General features: G+C 41.4%; 1 protein-coding gene across 1 annotated transcript in view; it reads left to right on the forward strand.

Annotated features, from left to right (window-relative positions):
• Positions 1-6,076: 6,076 nt before the first annotated feature.
• The window catches only part of ESYT1 (extended synaptotagmin 1), a 79,841-nt gene continuing 64,776 nt past the window's right edge, over positions 6,077-21,141 (forward strand). Inside the window, exon 1 of the mRNA XM_060688897.2 lies at positions 6,077-6,688. Coding sequence (XP_060544880.2) covers positions 6,344-6,688 — 345 coding nt within the window. The 5' untranslated portion in view covers positions 6,077-6,343. The remainder of the gene's footprint in view (positions 6,689-21,141) is intronic.

The raw sequence follows: 21,141 nt of genomic DNA on the forward strand, positions 1-21,141 counted from the left end.
TCCCCTCAGCAACAACCCTATGAGGTAAGTTGGACTGAGAGAGGATGATTGGTCCAAGGTCACCCAACTGGCTTTCATGGCTACAGTAGGACTAGAACTCACAGACTCCTGCTTTTTCAGACTGGTACCATAATCTTTAGACCAAACTGGCTTCCATGGGGTGGATATAATTACAGGATTTAACTTTATTATTATTTTTTTGTTTCATGATGTTCATTTCTTTTGCTGACTCTTTCTAGGTCTTTTTCTATATGTAAAGGGTTGTTTATCTTGAAAAGCAACACTAAACATACTGTAAAGGCTAGGCATGTAGTTATTTAGATACAGTACAGCATCCTTTCTTTTTAGAAGTAGCTTGCACACTTTGCCTTTAGATGGCACCAAATTCTTTCAGGTTGGGTGGTAACCGAGCAGCAGCTGAACTGAAGATTTCTCAGGGTTTTGTCCATAGTTTAATATTTCATACTGTAAAGCTGGCTTGAATCCAACTTTATCTACTGCATGAAAAGGGAAGCTGTAAACAGGAAAGTGGATGCAGTCCACTGTGCTGTATAAAATTATAGAGAACTATTTGTTTATAAAAATACACTTAATGGGCAGTGTAAAGTGAGATGACTTGCTTTTATACTGAAGGGATGTTAGATGGGAATGGGTAGGTATTTTTAGCATTTAATACATTAAAAGTCTCAAGCCCTTTTTAAAATATATATTAAAGAGCAAATTCAATAGCTAAACAGGATTAGGGACTTCACGACGAACAGTTAGGCTTGGCTAGTACTCAGGTGAGAGGTCATCACCAAGCTTATAGGTCAATTGGGAAGTTAAACAATGGCAAACCATTTCTGGATTTTAGCCAAACAAACATTATGGGCATGAAACTACTAGATCCATGATGATGAACCTATGACACATGTGCCCAAAGTGGCACATGAAGCCATGTTGCCCGACACGCATGGCCTTGCCTATTTGTCTTCTGAATTTCTGGCGCGCATGTGCATGCGACGATCAGCTGTCCTTCGCGTGCACACTGGCCAGCTGATGGTCAGGTGCTCATGCGCACCGGAACCCAGAAGTTCGGTTTTTCCAGAGCATGACCCCTATGAGGGTGCACGCACGATGTTTCTGCGCAACCTTTTCGGCACTCGATGCCGAAAAGGTTCGCTATCACTGTACTAGATGTTAAGGCGACTTGACTTCCTTACTGTATACCAGTTTGGTCTAGTGGTTAAGATCCTAGGCTATAAACTGGGGGATCGTTAGTTCTAGTCCCGCCTTAGACATGAAAGTCAGCTGGTGACTTTGGGCTGGTCCTCCTCTCTCGGCCCAACTCACCTCACAGGATTGTTGTTGTGGGGAAAATAGGAGGCAGAAGGAGTATTAGGTATGTTCAGCACCTTGAATTACTTATAATTAATTATATAATATATTAAATAAATAAATAAATAAATAAATAAATAAATAAATAAATAAATAAATAAATAAATATCAGTTGTCTTGGAAGAAATTATACAAAATTGCTTCACTGGCACAGTCTTCTTGGCTAAAATGTTGCTTTAAAATACAGACCATAAACAATGTGCCTGTAGTTTCAAGTGATAGCTATTCAATATCCTGGCAGACAAAGTGCTTTGTGCTCTTTTTAAGAGCAATTCTGGCAGCCCCAGAGGAGAACATTTGAAGCGAGGATTGTTGGCAAAGAATGTCAGCAAAAGCTCAGCTAATGCAGATTAATTGTCTTACGAAAGACTGTGTACAAAGGTAGACAACATGTAACTGGTAAATACATTATCTGTACGGCATCTGGATTGACTTTGTGTTAGGAGATGAGAGAAAAGGAGAGATTCTGAACATCTAGGCAGTGACCAGGAGAAAAGAGGCAAATTTAAGTAATAATACAAAAGCCAAAGCTATAGAGAACATATTTTCAGAAATGTTTCAAATCTCATTTCAGAAAACAAATATATTTCATACAAATTAGCAGGAATTAAAGCATAGTTAGGGTTAGGGTTAGGGTATTCACTGGGTATTCAATGGACCATATGAATTAGTTTCCTATCTTAATTTAATTTTGAAAATTATTTAAGAAAACAATATAAAACTACAGGGTTGTCCACTGGTCTTGGCCAGCTAAAATAGAGCCGGAATTCACAGTGAGGAAAGGCGATTATGTTTCACTGTTTCCATCTATGCAGTCATTGGGGAAAGAAGCAGGAAATAGGATTCTGTATTAACGGTTGGGTTTTAGTTAAATATTTATTTATATGTATTTATTACATTTATATGTCAGTCTTAGAGCAACCCTCAAGACAGAAAACATTTCAAGAAGGAGAAAAGCCAGAGGGTTGCTTAGCAGAATTCCTCATATATGGCTCTCATTCTCAGTGACAGTGTATTTGAGGGCAATATGGCATATATAAAACACCACAGTGTCTTCGGTCCAAAGATTAACTTCCATAAAAACGGGGAACTGTGAAGTTTCATAGCTTTAGTTGTTTATTAAATTAACAATTTTCAAATAGGGAAAAAATATTTCCCCTTCCTTCATTATTTTATTTATACAGTAGCTGTCTTTAAGCAGCACAATTTTGCCATTTCATTTGGGCTGGCTTTTAAAAATGCATGTTTTTTTTTTTTTTAGATTATTGCCTTTATTATAAATTAAGTTATCTAAAGTTAAGTTCTATAAATTAAGTTCTATAAACAGCTTGCTATTGGAAGTTGTAGTTGCTTCATCACTGGAGGTTTTTAACAAGAGACTGGAGAGTAACTTGTCTGAAATGGTATAGTCTAGTCCAGGGGTCTGCACCTTAAACACTCAAAGAGCCATTTGGACCTGTTTCCCACAGAAAAGAAAACACCGGGAGCCACAAAACCTGGGTGAGCTGGCCAACTCGATGTCACTCACTTCCACCAGTCACATGACCCCCCCAGCCACGCCTACCCAGCTGGTCAATAGGGCAGAGAACCAGTTGTTAAAAAACACTGGGAACCACAAAACCCTTTTGACATATCTCTCCCCTCCCTTCCTCCCTTCCCCCCCTCTCTCCCCCTCTCTCTGTATCTCTCTGTATCTGCCCTGGCTGCTTCTCCATCCCCCGCCGTCATCCTTACCTTCTCAGGCCAGGTGAGGAGTGACTGGGAGGGGAGGGCGAGGGGCGGGGCCAGCCAGTGGTGGGATCGCCCAACGGGGAGCCACAGCAGAGGCCCAAAGAGCCGCATGTGGCTCCGGAGCCACAGGTTGCTGACCCCTGGTCTAGTCCAACCCCTGCTTGAGCAGGGGTTGGACTAGAAAACCTTGAAGGTCTCTTCCAGCTCTATTCTGAATGATTGAAAGCAGTGCAGGAGAAGAATGTGCCACCAATCCTTGCTGATAATTAGGACTGTCTGTGCCACATACAAAGCACTCTTTTGAGGATCCTTGAGAATTTAGTAATGAAAGTTTGTATGTGTACTTCAGTAACTAGGAGACAAGTAAAATGATATAGTAATTAAACAGATGGGAAAACTGTAGCCAGAGTTGAAAATAAATTAAAACTAGCTCTGTTTGCTTGATAACTGCTAAATTGTTACAATATTTTGGTAATTTCATATCCATTCAGTCCTTGAGCCTAGAGGAAGCCTAGAGTTGGGATGCTAGACACGCAGACAATAAAATGCAATCAGACAAATGGATATTACTCTATCTTCTCTTTCTTTTGGTGAGACAGTGCTGTGAATCCAGAGATGATGTCAAAAATGATAGAGTGAAGTAACTCAAAAAACAGCATAATGGATTGAATATACTTGGATAATGTTCAGCATTTTAAAGAGATGTCCTACAGTTTTAAAATTGAGCAATATTCCCAATCAAACTATTAATCTCAGAATTGAACCAAAGAAGTTGGTTTCATTAAGCATTCCCAGCAATCTTCATAATACCCTCTATAGAAAATGAAGTTAAGGTATGATAGGGAGTATTTTCTCCCAGCTCAGTTTCTATACAAAAGTGAATGAGAATACTGCAGGATCCAAACTGCATCGGTCACCAGAACCAGAGGTTTTCTCTTCCAAGCTTTTGGACTCATGCTAGAGCCCATCTTTAGGGAACTTCTCTCTAGCAGAGTGTGCACCTTTCTATGTGTGGTATTTATAGTGTCTGTTTTACGTGGCTTTCTAAATGTTGATTGGGATGTGTTAATGGCTGGCTTTTAAGTCATTAGCTGCCCAGCCCTCACCTTCTAAGTACTTAATAGGCTGGTAGTAAATCAGCACTCCTATTGACTGATGAGGGGCCTGTTTCTCAGGAATCAATTCTCTGGCTGTTTTTGTGCCTGCTCATCCAACAATCTTGGTTAGCTGCAAAATTGAATGTGTTTCCTTGTTCATTACAGTGTGAGGTTACCAATAAGTTTGGTGTCCACATTTGACCGCTCGCTCGTGTTCTTGCAATCTGGTCATTTTCTTACAGAATACTGTAAGAATTATGCAACTGAAGAATCGTTATGTTTACTGGAACTAAATTTCTAAAAAATTGTATTAGGAATCAAACATAGAAAAGCATATAAGTAGAAGAGGTAGTATCTATAGGGTGCTTGAGAATGAGTCCGTCTGTCAGAAGACTGAAGCTCAGGTGGAAATGGAGCTTGCAACACAACAAATCACCAAGGAATGGACGAAACACACATACACACAAATACAGGAACAGAGTTCTAGAATCAAAGCCAAAGCCTGAATCTAAATTTCATCAAGATATTGTGGGGTGATTTGATGCAGGCACCACATCCAAGAAACCTCTCAAGCATTGCCCAGTTGAAAAAAATGCTGTGGAAAAATGGAGAGGGAATCCTCTCAGCAGATGTCGGAGAATAGTAGTTGCACCTGCTTGAAGTTATTTCTGCCAAAGGGAGCAATACCTGGTACTAGAGGCCAAAGATCTACTTCCTGTTTTCATAGAAAGAAATGGCACATCTGTTCATTTGTTAAATAAATGATTGCAAGACATTTTTTTCATAGTTGTTTAAATTACATCACCTTTACATATTGTTTGAATGAAGATAAAATATTAGCATGTCCACATAGGTTAAAAGAAAAAACTTTAAATGGGGTGTACTCTTTTTCACATGAACGTAAATACCTCCCCTTTAATTGATAAAATGATCTACATTCATATAGGTGTTAGGTTTTTTTCAAATAATATGGAGTTTATGAAACCTTAGCACCAGTGTTTTATTTAGCAGATTAGATTAAGATTTTAGTCATTTTTTCCCTTCTTTCTCAGCTGTCCATTTTTAAAAATAAGACATGCCAAATATAAGTCTTGCCTAAAGCTCGTTTGAATGAACAGTTCATGAAATCAATTATACCATTACAGACGATAAAATATATTTCAAGAACAAACTGGGCAAATTCTGACAAAGCTAAAAAATATTTAGCGTAATCTGCTTTTGGGGGGGGATGGATTCAAGAAATGCAAACATGCTGCTGAGCCAAAACACTGAAAGCACTGCTGTTAGTTTTCTTACATAATTCGGTTAATTAAACGACTGGCTGTCACAAAATCCTGTCCAATTTTCTGACCAATTTTTACGAATGTTCAGTATTTTGATTGTTGTTAATTCTTTCAGTTTTATCTCCTATAATTAGCGATCGTTGTTGTTTTATTATTTTTTGTTGTTGTAAAGAATTGCTGAGCCCCCCCAGATTATCTGTTTGCTACCTCTCTGTACTGCTGGTTTAATGAACCTGTATTTGTTCGCAATTTGGGAGGATTCTTGGAGACGCATGAATAACAAGAAGAGAGAAAGACTGGTCGATTAAGAAAATTAAGGGAGGGGGGGGAAATGGGATTTTTAATAATACGTAAGAATAATAAAGCAATGCGCCTCTCCTCGATTTCCTGCCCCAAAGCTACGAATTCGGAGTGATGCAAAGTTTGCCACGCCTCTCGTCCAGCCCGCCCAACAAGCAGTCGACCAGTCAACAGTTAATTGTCTGAGGAACTCCGCCCATCGAGTTCCACAGCCAAGTCAGAACTACTGTAAAGAAAGCCGTTGCTTAGTTCCATTATCTTGGAACGCTCGCTGCCCAATCAGGACAAGGAGGGGCGTGGCTTTCTGGTTCTGCCGTCTCTTCCTCAGGGAAGTTGGTCTAATCAAAGAACGCCGGTCCCGCGGCTTATTGCCGCCTTAGCTCCACCTTCAGGGGGTCTCATCCTCCAATCCGCTAGCGCGGAGGGGCGTTGTTTCGACCACGCCCCGCCTCCTCGATCCATGACTGCAGGAGCCGCGGGACCTCAGGAGCGGTTGAGTTCGCCGCAGTGCCAACCTGGTGCTTTCAAAGTGGTCCGGTCGGTCCTGGAAGCACCATGGAGCGGGGCACGGAGCAAGAGGCTGGCCCGTCAGATCCGATCCCGTCCAGTTCGGGATCGCGGTTACCGGGAGGCTTCAGCTCTGCAGAAGCCTTGACGGCACTAGGCGCGATCGGACGGCGGTTGCTGTGGCTGCTGCCCGTCTATCTGGCCGGCCGGGCGGGGCTCAGCGTGGGCTTCGTAGTCGCTGGCGTGGCCCTTTACATGGGCTGGCGGAGCCGGCGACTGAGCAAGGAGCGATCGTTGCAGACTGCTGGAAAGATCCTGGGCGATGAAGAGGTGACGGTGAAGAGCGCCGTGGATCTGGGCCGAAGCCTGGGTCGGAACGAGCTGCCCGCCTGGGTAAGAGTGCCGCGCCCCTGCCTGCCCGAAATGTGCTAGTTGTAGAGGAATCCCCGTCTAATAAAATCCTCCCTTCCCGGGATGATCATGCTTCTTGCATGGGACCCGCATCAAAGCGCTTACTGGGTATAGCAGCTGCAATTAAATTCTGTGCAAAAAAAAAAAGATGAGACTTCCCCATATGCGGCAGCCTCTTAAATTAGGCAGCGCTCCTTTAGCGCTGATTTCAGTTCTCTCTTCCCCGTGAAAGAAGAGTTTGGCTTTTTTTTTTTTTTTTTTTAGCCCAGCTAGGCTGATGTTCCAGTGCAGCTGAGGAAAGGAAAGGAATCTACAAAAAAGTTGCCCTCAGGCTTGTGCCTATTCTAAAAGAGTGGCTGCAGCTGCAGGGGGGGGGGGGGGAACCATCACTGGCATCTGAAAGATAAACAATGATATTATAGTAATCTATCTCAAAGAATGTTTAAGATAACCCACAAAGTCTTGGTTATTCTTGTATATATGCTTTGACTCCATTATTGGTGACTCCCCCCCCCCAAAAAAAAAGGGAAGGAAGGGAGGAAAGAAATCTGATTTTGTAAAATAATTTTGTGGCTTGGAGGCTCTGTAAGTGGATCCATCTTACTTTTTATTACAAATAAGGGAGCACACATTGGATTCTTTGAGGTGTCTTATTTAGGGTGAACCTAAATGGTTTCATCCTTTATCAAGCCCTGCATCTTCTTTAGTGAACTGATTTTTAGCTTATATACTGGGCCTCTATAACATTTGGGACTAGTATGTGTACTAGAAAAATGTGGGTGCGCTGAGAAAATGGAAGATGAGGGGGATGCCCATTCATTAAAAAAAAAAAAATCTGACATAATCAGTTGCAAATAATTAGTTGACCAAACTGTGACTCGCCAGCCCCTTCTTCCAGAACTCTCCCGGTCACTTTTGTTCTTTACTTGTACAACTGAACACATTCCCAAAGAGAACACTGGACTACTGCTGTCAACCATCTTTATTTTCTAGGAAAACATTTGGGGTCCCAAGATGTTCTTGGAAATAAATTTGATGCTGGGGGATGATTCCACTTTTTAAATTGAAGGTAAAATGTCAGGAAGCTTGGTGGACACTAAGGGAGAGGTTTATGGTACATTGTAATCTCCAGGCAAACGGGTTCTGGGTTTCTGGGTTTGATTCTTGGGTTTCTGGCTCCTTTCAAACTTGATTGGCAAAACAGTCACACCTCTTGGTGCATGGATCTCTTCACTTTGGTCAATGTATAAATCTAATCAATAAAAATGTGAGTATAAAATGTCTTCTCCAAGCTATTTCTGCCTTCCCTTTTGCCTTATCACTGTCCAATGTGCACATAGGCTTGGGCTAGTTCAAATGCTACATGAAGATTCTGCTGAACTCTCTTACAGTTTTATTGCAGAGTTTACAACAGAATAACATTAGGAAAAGACTCTGGCATATATGCATGCTTTTATTGTTATTTTCAGTAATAGGAATCTCCGTCTAGGTAGTAGTAATTCTGGTATCAACTCTGATTTCTTTTTCTTGTTGTCCTTTCAGCAAGTCTTTATGCCAGCCTTCTCCGAACCAATGAGTTCTGTATGTTTTGGCCTTCAGTTCCCAGAATTCTCAGTCAGGACAGACCAAAAATTTTGGGAACTGGAGTCATCAGCCTGGCATTTTCCTTGTTTGTTGCTCTGTTGCTGGAAAAATTAAACGTTCTACCCTGTTTTCCCGAAAATAAGACATCCCCTGATAATAAGCCCAATCGGGCTTTTGAGTGCATGCGCTAAAATAAGCCTCCCCCCAAAAATAAGCCCTCCCCGAAAATATTTAAAAGCAGAGCTGGAAATCAGGTAAGATGGCAAGAGGAGCTCCATCTTGCTCCACCTGCCCCAAAATAATAAGATCTCCCCGAAAATAAGGCCAGGCGCTTATTTCGGGGTTCAAAAAAAATATAAGACAGGGTCTTCTTACGGGGAAACATGGTATGTGAGTGGAAAGGAATAGTAAACCTCATCCTATGAATTGTTTGGGAGATGCATGCAAGCTGGATTCATATCCTTTAATGCCATTTGTTCTAACTTTCTATCTCCCAAACTCTTTTTTTCCCCCCAAACTCTCTAATCTTTGAGAGGCCCTTGAAGGCATTTGGAAATTTGGAATTTTTGGGACATGTTGCTGTGCGCACTCCCAGAAAAAGCTGCCTTGCTGCAAAACAGCTGCCATGGTGTGTGCATAGTCAGTCTCTAAGGTACTATTTAGTAATGGTCAACTAGCAAGTTCATTCATCCACAAGCAGCCCCTATTCCAGTCTTCTAACTCTGTTTACCTCTGTCTTTTGATGGGTGGAAGCAACAGACTCAGTTCCAAACAATACACTGGGTTGCAGCAACCTACTGTTTGTATTTCTATATGTTACCGATGACGTGGTAGAAATAAGGATGAGGCTATATGCTGATGCTTTACTTTGCAGCATAGCGGCTTCCTGTTTATAGTCCCAAAAAGGTAGCGTGCAGGAGAGATAAATTGATGTCTATGAGTATAATGTTGCCTGTCTATCCTGTTCTAATTCTAACCATCGTGTTAGGTAGTTTCCATATTTGCTATCTCTACAATTTCCTGTTGGCATCCTGTTTTTCTTGAGAAAACCTCATCTGATTTTCTGTTGTTTTTTATGCACAGTGCTTTCCTAACATGTATCAGCATCTTGACCTTGTCTTCTGGGTTTCTGACTGTTAATTTTTCTTAGCTCTTCCTCTGAATATGTGCTACAGAGGATTTGAGCAAGTACAAGCAACTAGGCCTAGCAAGAGTATTCTGAATAGGATAAAACACTATACATGTAGTTTTTTCAACAAAGCTTTCTTTGATTTGGTGATATCCTATAATTAAACAAGATTTTTTTTTCTTGTGGCTCTAAAATGCTGCCCAAGGCGTAAGAAATCAAAATAGATTTTACATGTACTGACTGCAGCTAGAATCGTATTTGCACAACAATGGAAAAGGGAAGAGATCCCTACAGATGAAAAAGTGATTAAGAAAATACTAGAATGTGCAGGAATGGGTAGGCTAACACTTACAATTAAGGAAAAGGAAGAAACTGAATACTTTTTGACTTTTGATTTATTTTATCAATGGTTAGTTGATAAAAACAGGAGTTAGAAACGGAATTATAAGGAAAGAATCAATGATATAAAGGAGGTATGTTAAAATGGATAAGCAAATATCGTTGTTATTATTATTACTATTATTATAGAATCAATATTAATGTAATGAACATTGTTGCAAATATTCTGATTACTATTTCCTAAAATTATCTGTACCCAGACAACACTGTTTAATTTGAAAATGGAATTTTTATATGTTATAAAATAAAAAACTTGATTAACAAAAAAAATGCTGCCCAAGGACAGATACTTCCTTCAGAGATGAAAAGGAATTGTTAATTAATTTGTGTGCAGTCTCTTTGTTTTAGTAGGACTCCTTGTCTTAAGTGTTCATTGAATGGAACTGTGTGGAGATTTGAGTACTGGTACACTGTCTGCTAGATATGCAAAATACCCCATTAAACAGTAATGCTATTGTACTTTGCATTTGAGAACTTTTCTAGGATGAATTCATGGGTTATTACTTTTCTTATGCCTCAGGTTACTTACAATGTAGATTGTTGCCTCTTGAGCAAATATCTAAAAAAGGGAGACAGTGATGGAATGCAGTAGCATATTTCTGCACTGACTGTCATGACACGTGAAATGTAAATTTGCCCTTTACACAGATATTCACAATATATCCAAATCTTGTGAGATGTAAGTCAAGAGTCAACAATTCTAAGGACAGAGATGTCAGTTCTGCCAATAAACAACTGCCACTCAGCACATGAAATTGACTTTGACGAGATGTGGGAAAGGCAGGCAGAATAAACCAAGGGTTTATACTGACTTGGATGAAAGAAAGAACTGCATTTTTATTCTGACAGAGGGCAATCCCCCGTTAAATGTATCTTGCCAGTTCAGCTTGCAATAAAAATCCTTATCTAGCTCTATTCTCAATTTAAGCCTAGCCACGCAAAATTTGGAGTTAGAGATGTAGAACCAACTGTTGATTTGGGGAGCCTGATAAACGCAAACCTGTATTTATTTTGCAGATATTGTATTGCTGCGGGGCATGCAATCCTTGGTAAACCTTTGGATATGGAGCAGTTCATAATTAAGTGTGGTTTAACTGAACTGCTCAGAACCTTCTGAAACCCACCTCTGCCCTAAACTGGCTGAAATGCATGCTGGCTTGTTTTAAATTGGCCCCCTTGCCATAGAAATTGTAAAGAATCTTCCCACCCAGAGAATGGTTCTTCACATTAATCAATAAATTAATCCATTGGTAATTGTTGCAGTAATATGGTTAGAATTTTTTTCTGCAAACCCAGTTAAATGTAGCTCATTTAATAAATTATGGCTAATCACATTCTAGTTTAACACCAGATCTGCAAATTATAGTGTAAAGATCCCCGTTGAATTTATATACTAGTCAAATATGTGATGCCCTCGTTCTCTTCTTTACTTCTTTACAGCTAGCTCTTTCTTGTACCTTCTGGATCTTCTCTGTTAACGGCCTCCTTGCATTCCAGCCATCCAATTGTGTATTCAGAAATAATCTCACATGAATATTTGTTTGCTAATTGATCTGTACAACATAGAGAGGGGGAAAAAATGATCGGACAGAGATGTTGCGTGTTTAGATCTGGTGAATCCAGAGGTGATGAGCTTTCCCCACCTCTTTGTTATTGAACAGGATACAGTAGAACCTCTGGTTACGAACGCTTCTGACCACGACCAAATTGGGTTCCGACCAAAAAATTCACAAAATTTTTGAATCTGGTCATGAACACATACTCGGGTGCGGCCGCGGCCGATTTTCCCTTCCACGCCATTTTTTTTGTAAGCGCCAAATTTCCTGTTTGTTTACAAACAACAGCGACCCACGTGTGGCCTCTGCATTAATTTTTCAATTAACTCACTCTAATCAAGTGAGTCCGTCTTGGCTAGGCGATGGATCCTGCCTCACCTTCACTTGGCCATCATGCCTTCAATTCCTCTCTCTCACACACACACCACCCCGAGATGCCCAACCTTTCTTCCAAGCGCACCTCCTAAGGGTCACGCTACTCGAAAAGCTGCTTCTCCCTCGCTTTCCCCAACCAGCAATTGTTGGTGCTGGGCCCCCTCACTTTTTATGCCACCGCCCCTGCCCCAGTCAGACTGCCATTAACACCCCCACCTCGGCCAGTCCTCTCAACTGCAGACAAGAGGAAAGAGCCAAAAATTAGGGCGCAACAATCAATGAGCGAAAATATGAACACCATCATGCTGCGGAAACAGCCGCCCGCTTGGGCACTGTACAGCACCCCACCTCTCTAAGTCTGTTTGCGGCTGCTGGAGCAGCGCTTCCGACTCTTCTTTCAAGTTCCTCTGATTTGCCCCTATTATACATTTATTTAAAGGAAGTGCCCATTCTCTCGAAAACCCAAAGAAATTATGGGTAAAATTGACAAGAACACGTGAGAGAACTACAAAACATGGACTTCCTTGACTTAGGCTCTGTTTTAGGCGTCTAAGAAAGTGCCTACTGTATGTAGAAATACAAATGAACTACAGGGGTCTGGAATGGATTGATTGTATTTGCATACAGTCCAGTGGGGAAATTAGGTTCAGGTCAAGGCCAAATCCGATTGTTACCAAAGTTATGGAATGAATTATGGTTGTGACCGGAGGTTCTACTGTAATGTGAATCCATTGGAAGAAAATGGGTGATGTCCCTTGCTATAAAACCATGATGACGAACCTATGGCATGCGTGCCACAGCTGGCATGCGTAGCCATATCTGTGGGCATGTGAGGTCAGCTCTGGCGGGCATGTGCGCGCCGGCCAGCTGATTTTCAGGCCTTTTGGGCCCACCGGAAGTAGGGAAACAAGCTGTTTCCTGCCTCCGGAGGGCCTCGGGGGTGGGTGGGGAAGACCTGTTTTTCTCTCTCCCCAGGGTCCAGAGCCTTTCTAGGAGCTTTGGGAGGGCGAAAACAGCCTTCCCCCCCCAGAGGCCCTCCGGAGGCCAGAAACAGCCCATTTGCCAACTTCTGGTGGGACCAATCAACAAAGGCTCTGGAGCCTGGGGAGAGAGAAAAACGGGCCTACTGGGCCCACCGTGCCATTGTGTGCCAGGAGCGGGGGGTCACGTGTATGTGCCGGGGTGAGGTGAATAGAATTATGGGTGCAGGCACGCATGCACGCAACCCCCCTTCCCCCGCCTCGCTCCTGGCACCCGATGGCAAAAAGGTTATCTATCACTGCTATAAAAGGATCACCTTTGCAAGAGATACACATCCTGATTGTGCATGGCTATGAGCCCATTTGTCTCCCTGGCATGATACCCTACTAAGCCTCTGAAACTCTAACTTCCCCTTGCTGGTCTCAGAGTGGTGAGGCCTATCTGCCACCCCCAACGAAGTCCATGCTGAGTGCTTTTTGTTTAGTTTAACCACACTTTGGCCTTTGAGAAAGAAATCCAAGACTTTGAAAATAGTTCAGTTGGACAAGTTAAAGAAAATGTTCAGAAGGCACTCTACCCAGGCTTGAGAAACTTGTCATTCTCAGCCATCCCCTTTTTTTGGTGGTGGGACAACCTGCCCTCTTTGACTGCAATAGTTTTGTTTTGCAAACTGAGCTCTTTTGCCTTAGTCCCCATGGAGATAAGAGAGAGCCTTATGTTCCCTTTCTCCTACTAAGGAAAGAGGATAGAATCCTTCAGGGGTGAAATGCTACAGGTTTGCTCCAGTTCGGGCGAACTGGCAGTTAGCTACCGGTTCAGTTGAACCAGCAGTTTAAAAAGCCGGTTTGATTGAAACGGTAGTTTAAAAAAGCTACCGGTTCATCCGAACCAGTATTTCTGACGATCAGCTGTTCAGCGGGATTTAGTTTTGCTAGAAAGCAGAAAATCCTGCTTTCTAGTAAGCTAAACAACGCGCCACAGCTGATTCCCTCCCCTCACTGTTCTACTTACCTTCCCAATCCTCCTTTTGGTGCGTACTGCGCATGTGTGCGCAAGCAGCACGTGCCAAAAGGAGCTTGGGAAGGTAAGTAGAACAACGGGGGGGGGGGAGAATCAGCTGTGCAGTGCCGTTTAGCTTTGCTAGAAAGCAGGAAATCCTGCTTTCTAGTGAAGCTAAATCGTGTGCCACAGCTGATTCCCCCCCCCTTCGCTTCTACTTACCTCACATTTGGCGTGCAGTGCACATGCGCAGCCAGCGAACTGGTAGCAAACCGGTTCAGATTTCACCACTGGAATCCTTCCATTTTTGCCAGCAAAGGTAGTCCTTGAGGTACTTTAACCAACTTACCTTCTGTGAAGATCACTCCCTGGGTCTCAAGGGGAGAATGTTGAGTGTGGGTTTGTAACTTTGTGAAGAAATTAGGAAGGCATAGTAGGGGAAAATTTAGGAAACGTGTGTCTAGAGCAGGGAAAGGATTTCATGTGTTATTTGCATGTATCAGAGAGAAGTTGTACATAGATACTCATATCTTGATAAGGATGCCCCAGAAGCCTGTTCTGGTACCTATGAAAGGCTGACTCCTCCTGTCTAATTATTTGGACCTTGCCTAAAAATTGGATGCCATTTTTCTAAGGCTTCACTCCAGCTGCTGCAACAAAGAGACAAATGAAATACCATCCCAGAAATGAATTGTGGTTGAGCAACAGCAGTATGGTCATTCTACTGGAATGCAAAGGACAGCAGCAGTTGTGAGGGCTGTATGTCCAAAATCCTAAACCAATGAGCTCACAGCAACTTAAGGATATCCTTTGCCTTAGAATGCTAAAACAGAGTGTGTGTGTTTGGGGGTGGAGGTGGGGGTAACTCTTGTTCTTATTGGCAGAGGCAGAGCAGAGGCTGCCTTGTGTTTAGATTTCTAATTTTGCCCTCTAGCCTAAATCTTGTATCATAAAAATCCAGAATTTGTATCCTGTGTACCTGGTATGCCTGGTTTAGTTTTGCTTTGTTAGGAAAAGAAAGGCAGATCCAAGCTCTGATTTCAGGATTTCTGAATTTTCATGGTCTGATTTCTAGTTTTCACCCGACTTTACAGATCACCCTCAGTTATTGACAGAAATTAGGGTTTGGTAGCTAAAGCTATGTCGTTGCAAAGTATAATGCTATATGTGACTGCACTGCTTAGCCACAATAGTTCCAGCAATTCCAGTTGCTGCTGTTATATAAATCCTGTGCTGTTGTTAAGACGATATAAAGGGGTCACCATTTGTGATCTCCTGCCAGCTTCCCCTCTGACTTTGTTTCTTGGAAGCCGGCAGTCAAGGTTGCAAATGGAGGTCCTGTGACCCAAGGGACACTGCAATGGCTGGAACTTTGAGGACCACCTGTACTTTCTTTTAACATCACTTCATAACAGTGTAGGCTGGTGACCCCCAGGGGGAGGGCCTTCTCTGTGGGGGCACCTACCCTCTGGAATCAGCTCCCCCCAGAGATAAGGAGAATCCAAGACCTCAGTGCCTTCCGTCGTGCCCTTAAAACCCATTTTTTCAAGCAAGCCGGGCTGGCTTAAGAAGAAATTTTTAAATGTTTTTAAATGTTTTAAATGTTTTAATTGGTAGTGAGTTTTAATTGGGCCAAATTTATATATCTTTTAATTGTTTTTTAATATTTGTCCTGCATGTTTTTTAATTCTGGCTGTACACCGCCCTGAGTCCTCAGGGAGAAGGGCGGTATAGAAATTCAAATAAAAATAAATAAAAAAATAAAAAAATAACTGTAAAGATTAAACAATTAATCTTTAAATGATCTTTAAGATGCTCAAGTGTTCAGTTGCAATATAGACAGCCTCCTCCCTTTGTTTTTGCAAATTATGGAAATGAAGATTATCTGCTGAGTATGATAACCTCAGAGACTGAAAAAAGATCATGAGGGGATCTGCTGATGCAAGCCGTTAAAGCCACACTGCCTTGGTGAATATACTAAGTACAGTTTGCAGCACACCTTGAGAATAGATTAAATTTGTGCCTGTGGCTTTTCATAGAAAGAAATTCTCTATTTTATATTCCAGATATCCCCTCTTTGAAGTGCCTTGAAAAAAAATTGTGTTTAAAATTTCTGTCATGAATCTACCTGCCAACACATTTCAGCTGCATGAGGCCCTCTGTTTTTAGTTATTTAGTTAAGAACAACAAAGAACTAAGAAAGTGGTAAAGGCAAGAGAAGTACAAATTAGCACATTCATATGAAACCCTGAAATATATTTAATTTGCTCTTTTATAACTAACAGAAGGGAAGCAAACCTAATGTCTTGTAAGCAGCATAATAATCACGAATCTTATTTTTTAAACGAATCTCTAGAACTTTTCGGACCTTAAGCTAGGGAAGTATGTGGCAAAGGACATAAATGAATCTCCTTTAAAAGTACACAAATCAATCCTGTAGAAATGCCTTTAGAGAAAAGGAGCTTACTTTTATCTTTTAAAACAATGTATTCTCATCGTCAGATGAGAGTTGATTGTGTGTAATTTGGGATCGGGGGTGGGGAAAGGACTGTACAGACACTCTGATGTGGAAAAAACCAGTCCACTGCTTGCCATAAATGGAGAGTTTTTCTTTCCCTCTGCCTGATGACATCAAGCGACTGAGTTTGCACTCCAGACCCTGAACTGCTGTTCTTGGTTTGTTTCCTTGGCAGAATGCCCTAGCTTGCAACTGCAACATCTGGCATCTTCAAACCACTTACACGATGTTTTAATACCCAGCTGTACGTGATTTGATTGTAGTCAAATAGTCTTTCAGAGGACGGGAAACTGCCTTAAACTGAGTCAGATCATGGATCGATCCAACTCAATGTCGTTTATCATGATTGACTCTTCTGAATCTCTCTTTTACCTGCTTTGCATCATCTTCTTTAGCCAGAGATACCAAGGACGGGATGTGGGACCTTTTGCATACAAAACTTGGTAACTTCTCAGAGAACCTGACAATTAGGTGGCATATACATTTTAATAATAATAAGAATGCAGCCTGGATGGGAAGTGGATGAAAAGAAGCTGAAATGAAAGAAATGGTGGAGAGAAGAGGGCAAGGAAAATCAAGAATTGGTCAGCACCAGAAGAAGATAAACGATACGGTTTTAATTGATCTGCACCCACTCATCGTCAATCAATTTAACAATATACTGCAAGAAGATGAAATTGAGATTGATTAACATAGGCAAAATTTACCTGATAATGAAAATTCCAACAAAAGGGGCAGCACCAGGCAACTAAGGCCAATTACCTGCTTACCAGCCTCTTTCAAATTACTAATTGGTGTGGTAGCTGATGCATCTCGTTGAAAACAAGCTCTTCCATCTGAGCAGAAACTGAGGAACAAAATATCAGCTCTTAATTGACAAAATGACTTTGGAAAATTGCAAGAGAAAGAAGACAAACTTGAACGTAGCTTGGAATGATTACAAGAAAGCAATTGACTCACTGCCACATGATTGGCTAATTAAGTGCCTAGAAATAACAGGCGCCAGTAGAAACTTTGGAAGCTTTGCACAAAAATCAATGGCACAATGGAAGACAGGGTTGCTGATCAATGGTGATAGATTGGGATAGGTTAATATCAAGAGAGAAATTTTTCAAGGAGAATCACCATTACCACTATTATTTGTCATTGCATTGATTCCTTTGCCAACAGTACTGAACAAGTCAGGCCATGGCTAGCAAACATTAAAAACATCTGCCGGGCTATTCTACCTCTTCTACATGAATAATCTGAAGCTATATGGAAAAACACCATGTGAAATAGAATCACCGCTCAACACTATCCGTATATCAGTGGTGGGTTCCTCCCGATTCGGCCCGGTTCCCCCGAGCTGGTAGCGTTGACGATATGATGTCACTGAACTGGTTCTGGGCCCCCCGCCCCCCTCACCCACCCCCCGCATTATTCTTTCCATATATTTGTCCCCACCCCCAATCTATTGCTGCCTCCTGAGTCCCAGCTAATGGCTAGAGGGAAAAAAACTGTTTAAACTCTTGCCGTGGGGCTTCAAAGGGCCGCCCTACAGCTGATCAGTGTTAAAAGAAAACAAATGAACAGACCGGTCCCTGCAAAAATAAATGGGTAGACCAGTGCCTGCAAAAATACATGAGTAAATCAGTGCCTGCAAAAATACATGAGTAGATCAGTGCCTGCAAAAATAAATGGGTAGATCGGTACAGCCTGGTAGACCAGTACCTCTGCTAAATTTTAAATAATTGTCACAGGACCATCGAGCCATGCCCACAAAATAAGCCACGCCCATAAAATAAGCCACACCCACAGAACCGGTAGTAAAAAAAATTAGAACCCACCCCTGCTGTATATAGAACCAAGCTTGTATCAGACAGATGTGCTGCCGTTACCACCAACGGGAAAATTTTTGAAAATTGAAGGTATCAGGATGCCCTACAGAAATAACATCAAGAGTCTAGATAAAGAAACTCACTGCAAATACCTGGGCATCCTTCAAGCTGACAACATCAAGAACTGAAGTCAAGAAGAAGGTTAGAAGTTTTGAATACATTATGAGAGTGAAGAAGATTTTAAAGTCCAAACTGCAAACTTACTAGGGAGCATAAGCAAGTGTGGAATGTTAACAAGTACACTAGACAGTTGAAGAAGAAGCAAGAACATTGGAAGGCTATCGTAAAGTCAGTGAAGAAGATGCACTGAAGGTATTATGTCACAAAGGCGTACTGAATACTGGAGAGACCAAACTGGCCTACAAGAAAGACCAACTGGAGAATAAAAAAGAGACACGGCAAAGCAAAGAGTATTACATGGACAGTACATTAACAGAAACAGGCAGGGCAGATAACAACAAGACCTAGCAACAGCCGAGAGCAGGAAAATTGAATAAAATGGGGCTAATTTTGGCTGCATAAAACCAGGCCTCAAGAACAGATGCATTCAAAAGCAGAATTGAGAAGACCACAACAAACAGCCACCTTTGCAAAGAATCTGAAGAAACAGTGGACCACCTGGTTAGCTGTGGCAAAGAGATGGCACAGACAATGGCACAACAAAGTCGCAACAGTTATACGTTGGAATTCTGCAATAAATACCATTTGTCTGCAAGCAAGAATTGGTGGAAATCACAAAATATACAAATAGAAAATGAAAGAGCAAAAGTGTTCCAGGACTTCAGAATTCAAACGCCTGCCACGTAACCTCCCACACTTAACAACTGTCAAAAACAAACACACACGAACAACTCAAGATAATGAACACTGCAGTCTACAGGATGCTGGCTAGGGAATTCTGGTAGTCGAAGTCTACCTATCTGAAAGTTGCTGAGGTTGAGGAACACTGATCTTACATAGACAATGGTGATGCACTGTGTTAAGGATTGTAATTCAGTTGCAGTTTTCTTAATAAGCAAGCAAAAAGTATTAGCATTTTTTAGGCTCGTATATTATGTCCTTGTATGAAGAGATGAGAAGAAAGACTATTGTTTTGGTTTGTAGAATTAATATCGCCCCCAGTGTAATATCCTTGAGCAGATAAGTCTTCCTGCCTAATGCCATCCAATTAAAAACACACTTTTGCATCTCTAAAGCCATCATGAGCTTCCAATCCTATTTTAAAAAACAATTCTCTGATTGGGGAACTTGGGAAGAGTTCCCTATTTCTCCAAGGAGCTTTTGCACCCAAGTATTCTGGGAAAAAAGTGTTGAGTTTTATTGCCTGCTAAATTTCTTACAGTGAATTGGGACAAAGTTTTGAAAAGGAAGAACTTCTCAAAACATTTGAGGACAATGAAAGATTTCCAAGTAGAAGCATAAATGTTTGTAACAGGATATTTGTTGTAACAGTTTAATGGATGCCCAGTTGAACATTGCAACTCTAAGTGGCTTATAGCAAACGAACAAGCAAAAAAGAATCATTTCAGTTCAAACCTGACTGTCATTAATAGTCACCAGGGTCACATTCAAATGAGAACTCTATGCATCCTGGGCACAATGCCCAAGGAAATAGCCAGATTTTTATGGCCTTTCTGAAGCGCAACAGGGTTGCAACCACCTGTGCAGGAGTGGGGTGTGGAAACCAACCTTGGAGGATGGAGATGACACCATATCTCCTACTCTAAAGTCTCTGAGCCAATCCAGGATACCATGGTCAAATATTGACAGCTGCTGAAATGTGAAGGAGGGTCAGGATAGATAGATTAATACTATCAAGGTCTGCCAAAGGCAATCAACAAGCACAACCAAGGGAAAGTTGGAAGCAGGATAAAAATTACCAAATCCAACTAATGCAGTGACCACTTCTTTCAGAGCAGGTGGAACTTCAGTACTCCCTCTCCAGAGGATTGAATCAACAGTGCTAAGGATCCTGTTCACTTCCTTAACACTAGCAGGCTCAAACTCCTCCCAGATAACACAAGATCATTGCTTAGTCAACTGCATGTGATCTGCAAAACTGACATTAAGTTAAATACAAAACTAAGCAACTTTATCCACCAAGTGTCAGGAGGATTGCTTACAGTGATCCTATAAAATTTTCCCTGGATCTAAACATCTATGGAGATTCTCCGTCATCCAGGTCAGCTCTCCTGGATTTTTCCTCTAGAAGAGATCAAATTACCCTAAACAAAGCCTTTGGCTGATACTCAAAAGAGTAGAGAAATAGGCACTTCAGTTGCCAAGAATTATATCTGAAAGAAAGGCTTTTAACCAGTATCCAGTTGGAGTCTCTTTTTCCTCCAAGAATCTCTTCAGATATTTCTTTCTCTGGAGATTCTCTGGAAACCAAACTAGCTGTGATTGCAGAGAGAGATTACACAGGCCAATCCAATACAGATATTATAAGACATCCCCTGGTAATAAGGCCAATCAGGCTTTTGAGCGCATGGCAATAAGGCCAAGCTCTTATTTCAGGGTTCAAAAAAATATAAGACAGGGTCTTATTTTCGGGGAAACATGGTAGTTTATCTGTGTATACCTGCATATGCCTAAATTATTCACCATATTGAATAATGTCCATATCAGTCAATATTCTGAAAGAATAAGAGATTACCATGTTTTGAAAAACTCTTGTTAGATACCTGGGGCCTGTTCTTCTTACACAAAATTAGGTGCATAGATCTTGCTTAGGTGCTGCCTAACAGGATTAAAAGTTTATTTCCTGATTGGCATCCCAGGTATGGACTTTGAAAAAGCAGGATAAAACACGTTTGAGCTTTGGTATTGAGAAGATACCTGAAAATGCTATAGATAGCCAAGAAAACAAACAAATGGATCACTGAGCAAATGAACCCAGAGTTCTCGCTCAATGCACAAATGATCAGGCTCAAATGATCCTACTTCAGACCTAGCTGTCTAAAAAAAGACTTTAATACTGGTAGAAAGGAAGAAAAGACGGCAGCTAGCAGCAA

Source organism: Pantherophis guttatus, chromosome 2 (assembly GCF_059756535.1).
Source record: "Pantherophis guttatus breed Tessera chromosome 2, ASM5975653v1, whole genome shotgun sequence".
Taxonomy (NCBI): domain Eukaryota; kingdom Metazoa; phylum Chordata; class Lepidosauria; order Squamata; family Colubridae; genus Pantherophis; species Pantherophis guttatus.